This window comes from Limulus polyphemus, unplaced genomic scaffold (genome assembly GCF_000517525.1).
Source record: "Limulus polyphemus unplaced genomic scaffold, Limulus_polyphemus-2.1.2 Scaffold4825, whole genome shotgun sequence".
NCBI classification, from domain to species: domain Eukaryota; kingdom Metazoa; phylum Arthropoda; class Merostomata; order Xiphosura; family Limulidae; genus Limulus; species Limulus polyphemus.
The window spans coordinates 23,939-35,275 of NW_013670435.1; the positions used below are offsets into that span (position 1 = coordinate 23,939).

General features: G+C 30.7%; 1 protein-coding gene across 2 annotated transcripts in view; it reads right to left on the reverse strand.

The window, feature by feature from the left end:
- The window catches only part of LOC106471737 (actin-related protein 10-like), a 41,477-nt gene that overhangs the window by 3,817 nt on the left and 26,323 nt on the right, over positions 1 to 11,337 (reverse strand). Inside the window, exons 8-11 of one of the 2 annotated variants that reach the window (XM_022400345.1) lie at positions 7,228 to 7,242; positions 6,428 to 6,463; positions 2,225 to 2,319; positions 495 to 577 (exon numbers count right to left, since the gene is read on the reverse strand). In XM_022400345.1, coding sequence (XP_022256053.1) covers positions 495 to 577; positions 2,225 to 2,319; positions 6,428 to 6,463; positions 7,228 to 7,242 — 229 coding nt within the window. The remainder of the gene's footprint in view (positions 1 to 494; positions 578 to 2,224; positions 2,320 to 6,427; positions 6,464 to 7,227; positions 7,243 to 11,337) is intronic. The other variant, XM_013932360.2, reaches the window with a different exon arrangement.

The following is an 11,337-nucleotide window of genomic DNA, read 5'->3' on the forward strand; positions in this document are numbered from 1 at the left end:
GACCGTAACCGCCGTCTTTCTTTCTCTCTCTGCCTGCTTCGCCTCCGCTACGTCTCTGTCTTTGTCTCCACTATTGCTTCGACTCTGTCCGGCTCTCTCACTGTTTAGCACACTTATATACGATAATACTGCCTGTTCTAGAAACTTCTAAGACTCTCAACACGTGCTACCAGCGTCAGTTGATGCAATGCTGTCGCAACACACTAGCGAATCTTCTAGAATACTCGTCACGTGACCCCCCACTGTCGTAACAATATGTAATAATTAAACACAAAGGTAAAACATTCTTTGCTAGTTAGATCTTGCCTTTAGCTTAACAATGAAAGTTGTTGGTGTGCATATTGTACTCTTACTCTGTCAATTCTGTATTTGAATATCAATGGTTTTTTCCAGCTTAATTACCTAATTAGATTTACACTAAAATTACAGACACTTGAATGAACAGCCAAAATTCTTACTAATATTGTTTTAGAAGACAACTCAGAATATTCTACCTGATCTCTCCAGGAATGGTCATTATCTTCTCTCCATTTAATGGGTACTCAACATCTGGAGGGGAAGGAGGAGGCTCTGGCACCTGGAAAATATCAAGACTTGCCATCATATTACCCATTAATTTAGTTATCTACAGTGTTATGTTACATGATTATCAGAAGTCATGGTATTACCTTTGTTTCCCCAAAAGCCTCCTGGAGGGGTTACCTGTTTTAACTACTCGCACCACTATACAATAGTGTGTAGTCTGTCAATCAGTCAGTAGACATTAAAATGACATCACATAATGCACGCTTAACATTGCAATTTGTCCTGTCGTGACGTCAGTAAAAAGTGCACATACCATGAATCATGGAAAGAATTATGCATTTTGTAGGCTACAACATAGTATGGCATATGAACTTCAAAATCATGAAATAAAAATATTTGTTAGTCTAAATTTTGCATTTATTTATTTATACTCAAAACAGAAAACTTTCAGGCATCATGCAGAAGTACATCAAGTTTAGCTAATACTTTTGGTTAATAACACCTCATAAACAACGTACCCATTCTGAAACAAAGACGTGGTTAACAATGATGTTTATGTTTTATCACAAGTTTTCTTCTTAAGAACCAGCCTCTAGTGCAATTGTTCAGTGAGATTCTCTTACAATGAGAAAATAAAATCTTAAAAATTGTTGAGAGTACTAATACGAAATGCAAGTATCTTATTTTCAATTATGAAACATATCAAAAATAATACTTCTAAAGGTGGTTGTACTTTATCACAGAAGTGAATCTTAGGTATCTTCTATAAATTATATTTATTTTTGTCCTAAAGACCATAATACAAAAACCTCTCAATGGTTTTAACACACAGTGAAGTCAATCACTATAGAATAGCATCAATATTTAATGATGTGTTTATTGTAAAGTAGTTTATCTATAAAATTATATTAGTTTAATAAAAAACAATTTCACATAACAGGTTTCACTTAGATGGAATATCTAATGTCTCTTTTTTTTTCTTTTATCAGAAACTTTGACTTTTCTAACAACTTGAATTATATTCATAACTATAGTAGTTGGACCTTTAATTATCTAAAAAAGTAAACATTGCGCTACATATTCATATATATTCTCAAATGCCATAAAATGAAGAATTATTATTATTATTAAAAATAAAGTTAAAAAATATGGCAATTTTGCTTATATTCACGAAAATAACAAAAAATTTATAGGAAAATAAACTTGAAATATGTTTTGAAAATTCCATGGAGTAATTCCTGAAATTTGGAATAGCCTCTAAGGCATGTATTTTGTTAAGAGTCAAACATGTAGATTCAATATGTATTACAGTATTAGAAGTTAGAAACCCATTATAGTTTTTGCCTATCAATTTAAAAGAATTTTACTTAAAATGTAATTGACAACTTTTTGGACAATATGATTAGTCCTTTATTGTTTTTTTTAAATAATTAAAACATGGTATTCAATATGGCTAAAATTACATACAGGAAGAAATCTTACAGATAGTTTGAGACTTTTCAGTAAGTAAAATAGTCTCATATAGCAGTCTAACCTTCACTTGAAGTACCTGAGTTTTAAAAATTAAACAATTATGTATGTTATGTGCAGTTTCAACAAAAAGTCAAGTTTTTGGTCAATAAAACCTTCTTCCAAATGTTGAGTTTTACTTATTTTTCTAGTCTAGTTTAAAAAAAAACATTCTACTCTGGACATATACCTCTTCTGACAGTTTCAACCCAGAAAGTCTTTTGCCACTTTCATATGCTTGAATTTTTTGGCCGAGGTCAAAAGGTGCAACAAAGCAAGTTCTTACTGAAAATAAATAAAATTCATTATATCTCTAATTTTAAGGGATGAAAAAAAAGCAATGGTTATGTTATATAAACATCACATTGTAACAACAAGGGCAAGCAAGTTTAACTTATACATAGTTCACTTTGCACTTACTTTGGTGCTTTCAATAGGAGAGTTATGAATATCATGAATAAAATATATGTTAGATTATTTAATTTTTTATTAAATTATTTTAAATAAAAAAAATTGAAACACATAAAGGACAAAGGTCTATAAGGTGGAAATTTTGCCCACAGTAATGACCAAAAAATAATTATTTACTATAGAAATTGTTTCATATGTAATGGACTACAATAAGGTATCGTTCCAGGAATGAGCTTGTCTACTGCAACTTTTTCTTTTCTTTGCCATGTGTAGCTAATTCTAGATGCCTACTTGAACACTTTTTATTGGGTTAAGGACTTTTTTTAACTATTTTACATCAACTGTTTAATATGATTGTCTTCTTTACACAATATCAGTCAGTAAAACTGGTACACCAATAGTGTTTTGCTACATTACTTACTATGTGTTTTATAAAGTACACTTTAAGGTGATATTAGTAAGGCAATGTTCAGTCAAGCTGAATTAAAACAGATTGGTCAAATGTTATATGAAGTGTTAAAACTATAGGGAAAAGAACCTCATAATGTAGAATTAGGAACATACCTTAAAGGACAAAAGTAACACTTCCACCAAAGATGGTGCCTATTTGCATCAAATGCCATCAAAATACTATTATTCTAAATTCTGTGTGCATGATGATCATCTTCCGAATCACATTGAAGCTGAAAGAAGTGATCCAAGCTTTGATCCTTTTCCTTATTTCACTCCTTGTTCATTCTCAAGCAATCGAGACTGTACAAGCTCTAAGCATTTAAGTCTGAACATCAGATCAATAGGAAACAGTCAGGCAAATTTGTATTGTTTGCAAAACAAACTCAGCTGCCATTTACACCACTTAAAGCACAGACTCAAATATTTGATATGCATGATACTGTCAATTGTACTGAAGCATGGTGCTGCAAAAGTAACCAGGAAAGAAATCAGCTTTCACCCAATTTGTATAAGGTGATAGATGCAAATATAAAAAAAACACATCTACTGTAACAGAATAGATGTGATAGTACAGCAGCAAAAAGATCAAGTGGAGTAGACTTTTATAGGTCTTGCATAATAACTATTGGTGAATACTTCAATCTGGCTTGTTTGACCAAGTCTTACTTTGATGACCTATCTATCCAGATTCCACTCTTGAGGAATATCCATATAAGGTTTGTACAAACCTGTTTACACAGTTCTCCTTAAGAAGCTCCACACTAAGTTATCCAACAGAATTCTGGGTTTGGATAATATTTCTGGTGTAAATAGTATGTTGCACTTAGCTTGTTCTGCTTTCAGTAATTCTGTTCCTCTATATCTTGGATTTGGATATATCATCCATCAAGAACTGGTACCTAACTACATACAGCCTCATGAAGTGTAGGGACGTAAAGGGGGTGCATCTTACAGAGGGATAAACAGACGTGTTAACAGTAAAAAGCCAAAAACTATTAAAATCTGTCAAGGTCTGGGGTGAAAAATCATTAGGCTGGAGGTCTGGGACCAGCTGAAAGTTCTAGAAGTTGAAGAACTTTTGACTTTCTTTGGTGAATTCTCAACTTTCCCTGGCTCTAAATCTAAATATTTTTACTAGGTTGTTATTATTCATGTTGACATTATTTTTACAGGTATTTTCACAATTAATTTAAATATATTTCTCATAAATGATCTTGAGTGGCCCATAAAACTTGAAAATCCACAAATCCATGGAAAATTATCAAGCCTGATACAATCTTTCAAAGGCAGTCATAAAAATGCAATAAATGATAGAAATAATAAATAGGTGCATAAAACAGTGCAAACTACTGGACATGGTATTTACCAACTTGCAAACACCTTTTATCAGGGATTACTTGAGAATTGTCATTGTTCTTGATCTCGTAAAAAACACAGAAGCTGATTTTTTTACCACAATATGCATGCTGAAACAACCCACCACACTCTACAATATTGTTGAGTCCAAGGTTTGATATAAAAGAGGTCAATGCAGAACAAAACTGAAGTAGGTGATACAGCTTCAGACTTTCAAGTTATCTACAAATGTGTGCAATCACTAACATTGAGCATATACCAGCTGACTCATAAAATACCATACACACAAAAACACCTATCTGAGGATATGGCGTGTGGGTTTAGTAATTAAAGGAAGGTCTTCTACATGCAAAGATTCAGTTCTACTATGTTTCAAGTAAGGCAAACTATGGATTCAGCACGAAAATCAGTATCACACCAATACTAACCTGCTAATGTATACGCCATGCAGGCACAAGAGTAGTGACACACCATGAACTCAACATATTTAGTATCAGTCATGCAATTTCTGGAACTTAAATGGCACAATAAGAACAGGCTCAAAAAATCAACCTCTTTACCTAAGGTGTTTACAATGCAGTAACAATCATTAATGTTACTTCTAAGAAAGTGGAAAAAAATTGAAGGTGTAATTATGAATACTTAGTGTAAATGGTATGTGAAATATGACGTTTTATGTATGAGTTAAGGACAAAATAAAAAGCAATTTGTGGATTTTTTTTTTGCAGTTTTTAACAATTGTAAAATGAGTTGAACAGAATACATATGAATAAAATTGAAGAGTAGGCAACATTGACATCTTATTGATATTTGACTTTTGTTTTTTCATACAAGACAAATTGTTCAAAGAATTGAAAAAAAACGTAATGATTGAGTTTATCAATGTAGTTATCAGAAGTAATTATACATAATTTTTATATACACTAAAATCTCTAAAAAACCTAAACATATTCAAACTTTCCTTCTTCAGTCTCCAAACTACTTATAAGTTTGTAAAACAAGCAAAGTGTTCATAACATGCTTACACTTATAAAATACTTGCAGACAAATATAAAATAAATTCCATCTTTTCCTTACATTATGTAATGTACCACTTTACATTTTATATTACCTAAGTAACAAAGTTAATATATAGTATAAAAATTTTATTTGTACTCAAATTTTATTTATTGAATTTTGCACAAACCTACACAGCTAGTCACCTCTAATTGTCAAATGATAGAGTAGAGGGTAGACAGAGAGCCAATACCTTTCACTGCTAACTGTTAGGATACTCTTGACAGACCAAATAGTGAGATATCTTACTATGTACCATAAACCCTAGGTGGGGAAATATATTTTTTTTAGTGGTAAATGGGACACGAATCACAGGATCTCAGATCTACACTACAGCATGCTAACCAATGGGCCATGCTTGGCCCCATTCTTAAAGTATTTAATCAGTTGTCAATAATAATTTCAACATAAGATAGTTGTTACTGCTTAGAAGGATTTTCATCACTTATTGTGAAAATAATACTACTTTATCAATAATATTTTGGTAAGTGTGTTATTAATAACTTTTAGGGAATTCTTTAATAATTTCTTTGGTAAAATCATAAGTTTTCAATAATTACTGTTGACTAAACAAGAACATGTGTTGTTTGTAGTTAAGGCCACTTTAGGTGATGTAAAAATTAGGCTGATTTAACATGCAACATAAGTATATGTTTATATAAAAATACAGTTATTAATCTAAATGCCAAAACATCTACAAAGATACTTTAAAGATTGCACCAAAAAACTAGAATTTGGGATCCAACAGAGCTGCAATGTAGTTACAGGAAATATCACCAACCAATCACATAATGAAATTTCAAATAAGTGTATTCCAAATATATCGATGGAATCTGTTATATAACCTACACTGTAGCAAGAACATTATGCATGTCTACACCTAATCAGCATGTTTAGAATTAAAGTATCTCAATAGGCATAAAAAATAAGAATATTGGTTTTTATACTATTTCTCAGATTTTTAATATTCTGTTCTTTAAATGTTCACAAAACCTTGATTAAAGAAAAGGTGACTGTCTTTCTAATAGTGTTGCTATCTTGATTACAACTATATACAATTATCTTCATATCCCACTTTTCTGTGAAAAATAAATAATCACCTTAAAAATTTACAAACCTTTTATATCTTCCAATACTGTTTCTTTTAGAGGCTCTGTAGAAGTATAGAAAACAATTATATTTATTGACATCTTTTTCTCACTTTTTGTTATATACAGCAAAAAAACTGCAAATAATCAATAACAACAATTCTATTTTAAAACCTTTTAAGATTTAAGATGCACGCCTCATTGATAAAATAAAAAATAGCCAATTTTAGAAGCTTTTGAAGAGCTTCAAAGAATAATTAAGTTACTTCTACTTTCACTCAAACTTACAACAATAATAATAACTTTACAAAACATGCCTAAGTAAACTAAATAAAACACTTGAAAAGATGAATCTAATCTAAATGCAAAAATATATTCTTATATAAAAGTTTTTGATAAAACTAATGAATACAGTACAATGTTTTCTTAAAGGACATTTCCAAGGGAGATTAATAGTAATGTGAAAACATCTGAATATGACAAAATAAACACACAAGAAGAAGACCAAAAAACTAATAACTCACTAACAGTAATGGTAATAAATCAGACTATGGAATATGTGATAAAGAAATGCTGGAGACAGAATAAACTAAAGAAACATACTCAGAAAAAAGGCAATAAAATTAAACCATGATAATCATCATTCAGAAAGGTACATTGGAAAATAAACTATTATATTGAAAAACTGAGCAAAATATATTAAAAATAAACTGATAATATAAACTTAAACCATATATATATATATATAAATGTTCTATATTATTTTCATGGAGTTTTTACCAACCATGAAGCCTTAAGATTGATCTGTATTACATGTATAAAATCTTACCTGTCTGTCCTTTTTCTTCAGGAAAGCCAACACAAAACAAGGATAAAATTACGGTCTCTAATCATTTTAATCATGGTATACAACCATATTTTTTATATGTTTTTGAAACAATATGATATAAGCAAAAACATTACTAACAAAACCATAAAACTTTATGTGCATGAACTTTATTAACTGATTACTGAGTTTCAAACATTAGGTGTAAGTTTGAACCATAATAAAATGCATAATCAATTTACAGATGATTTTCGTTTGGATACATTATGCAAATCCAGCATCATATAAACAAGTGCAAGAAGGCCTAACAATAAGTACAAAATACAAAAAGCACAAAAAAGTTATATTGAAATAAATATCTTTAGGTGAGTGCACTTCCAAAGTTATTGTCTTAATGTCCTTCATCAGGGTTATAAGATCAACAATATTCAAACAATGAACAACTAACTTAAACATAGTAATAGAAGTTATTATTTTATTATAATAGATAAAAAAATTGCATTTACCTACATACCTATATCTGTACAATCACACTCGCATAACTACATATTAGGTACAGAAATGAATGACAAATTGTTTCACTTGTTTTAAAAAATGTTTTTACACATTTGTCATCAAAAGTCCAATAATTTTAAATTTGTTTCCAGTTGCAGTATTGGTTATAAAACAACAGTGTTATGGGTCTACATCTCCTTTTGCAGTAACAGTGTTATGGGCCTATACTTTTTGCAGTAAACTTAAAAAAACTGTTGTGTTATAGGAATACTCTCCTTTTGCAGTAGTTTTAAAAACCTGTGGTTTACAGACCTACACCTCCTTTGGCAGTATGTCACAGGCCTAGCCCTCTTCTACATGGAATGACTAAATTCTCTAGTACTATGTAATAAATAAATGATGACTATATTCTATTAGATTTTTTGAAAGAGAAGTGAAGCACTAAAGTAACATTCATTAAATGCAAATTGTAGAATTTCTACAAACAATACATTCATAAAACATCAGTAGAATAATGATGCAGAATAAAAATTCAGGCCTTTTCAGCTTTTAAGTTACATTGCTCCTGTAGTTTTGATTTGTTGTGCCTATGAAATAAAGCCAAAGTAGTTTAAAATGTTGGAAAAAAAAACAAACAAGTAAATTATTGATTTTCTTAGTTTATCCATGACTTAATACACTATACATTTAATTAATATAAAATTTTAAGAGGAAGGCAACACACAGCCACAAATGATTAAGTGCAGCAGGTTTTATGAGTCATTCAAGATGTCTAACCTACATACAATGTCACACATGATTCCTTTAGTTTCTGTAGTAGTCATCCCTGACAAAAACTTTGAGATTTTCACATTCTGAAGTTTTCATCCATATACACGTAAGTGAAGCAATTGAGTATTATTAAGTAGTTTCATATAATTGCTTCAGAATTTCTTTTAGTGTTTAAGAGAGTTTAAGAAAGAAACTAAAGAAATTTGGTTCTCTGGGTGTGGTACACACACATGAAGAAATGGCGTAAATAAGGATGCCTGTATTGCAAAATTAGGTCAAGAACTAGATGAAGCATATTCAGCTAGTAGTTAATATTGAGAATCATGAGTTAAAGAGTTATAAAAAATAGAACTAGCACCTTAGTAAAGATGCAGAGAAGAATGCTAGTCACGAATTTGACAGTGATAAGTTACTGACACAGATCTAGTAGTACGGTAACTACTAAAAATTTTGTGATAGCATCTAAAATTGGCACTTTGATGTAGGATTCATTACCAGAGACTGGAGCTGTAGTATAAGTAAAAAGGCAACTGAATCACATACCATCACAGTAACTAATTACTTGAGAGTTTGGGTGCTTGTTTTGGAAATGCTTGACAAGTTGCAGAAATTAACCAATGAAGTATCAGAACTATTTGCAGGTAGTTAGGTATACTAATTGGAAACTCTTAAGGACACAGAGAAAATGTTGTATAAAAACTAGTGTCTGGAGCTGAAAGTCAGTTCTTCAGGACAAATCAAGAGTTCTCTCCAGGACCAATTTAATGTTTGACCTCCACGCTCTACAATGATGAAGTTATCCAACTTACAACAGTACACCTCCTCAACTTTGATGTAAGTAAGATTGCTGTTTCTCTTAATCAATTAATGTAGTTTAGGATAAAATAGTAAAGTGAGTTGTATAAAAGAAGCTAATATTTGTAATATAGTTGAATTTCTTATATGTGAACCGTATTATCAGTAATGATTAACTTAAAAGTTGGATTGTTTTAGAATTAATGGATTATTAATAAAAGAGTTTTTATTACATGGAAGAACTTAAATAAAATTGATGTATTTTGTGAAATCTCAAACTCAAAACTGTTTTCTTTAATCAAACCATAAATTTCCTTGAGTTAGTGACTTGTGAGCTCCACTCACCACTGCATTCCCCGATTAAATAAATTTGGTGTAATTGGCAGTAAAGTCAAAGCTCCAATGACTAGCCTAAAGGGCATTGTCCATTACATAAGTATATGAAATACTTTTTATATCAAAGGCATATACAGCTAATACTGTATGGTGTTTCCATTAAGATGCCAAAACAACTATAATTAACACCATTTGACATTGTCAGAGTTATATCTTTACATCATGCTGGTTGGAGTTTACTAAAAATTCCAAAAGACATTAGTTTTTCACCAGTTACTGTGAAGCTCACACTGGACAAACAAAAAACTCAGTTCTATATCACCAGCCAAGGAAAGTGATGGAAAAAAAACTCACTGAAAGAGATGTCATACATCTGAAAAGCAATTCCATGACAAACTGGAAAAAACTGTGGAAACTTTGCTGATGACATTAATAAGACAGGCATAGATAAAGTGTAAAGAAGTACAGTCTCAAGGATGGTGCAAAAAATATGGCTTTTGGGGAATAGTAGCAACAAAAAAGCCCTTACTGTTGCAAAATGAATAAAGCAAAGAAGCTAGCATTTTCAAAAGAACATGTATCCTGGCCTTTGGAATAGAAGCACAAAATTCTTTGGACAGACGAGTCTACATCTGAACTGTCTGGTTCCAACTGATGTGTATATTTTCAATAAATAATAAATGAGATGTTACAGAAGAAGTACCTTGTGCCAACAGTCAAACATGCAGGTTACTCTGTAATGACTTGAGGCAAAATATCTGCAGAAGATATTGTCCATCTTTAGAAAATGTATGGAATAATGGATCAGCATTAACTCTTTCCATATGGGATCAGTGGATTACACGAACGTTGAAACCCCAAAGTAACCATAAGAATTTATTTTATTTTTATCTTCACAAAATTTGGCAAACTTTCAATAAGCATTAGAAGTCTTTTGTACACAAAAAAATCAGCTTAATTAAATATTTTGATTAAAGATTTGTCCATGAATATATGGAGTCAAAGTGTTGACTGTACCAAATGCAAAGTGATGCTCATGTTAAAATTGAAAATATTTTTTTTCATCTGAAAAATTTCAAATTTCATTTGTAACCTCTAAAAATCTAAATAAATGTCAAATGTTTTCTTCCAATTAAATTCTATATTTTATTCAATACTAGACCTGTTGGGTCAACAACTATTCAGAGGTTATGAAGAATTCAAGCTAATTTCAATATTGCACCGTTGAGATAATTTAATTAAATATTTCAATCCATTTGTGTTATTCATAATTCAAGAAAAGATATTTGATTGTAAAAAGTAAGACCATTTCATTTTTCAAAAAAGTGAAGTAAGAAGTTTCGTAAAGAGCACGAACAGTAGTGTAAATGATTTTTTGACTGAGAAAATAAGCAAACATACAAACAAACAATCTCAGAGTTTTAGTAGTATATAGATAGATAGATTCTTCAAGATCTTGTTTTTGTCATCTTACACCACCTTTTAATGAAGATGGGAACATTGACAGGGAAATAACATAATAGCCAATGCTCAGCAAGAGGTTTCGTTTATAAAATTTAGTTGTTGTTCTCGACTTGATTTTTTATTTTATTACCTCGTCTCCATAGTTACTATTTGCAATAGTCAATAATATTGTAGGTCCATTTATTGTTGTTCTTTCTACACGCTGATGTAATACATTTCTATCTCATCATTTAATTTCTGTTGTCCATATAT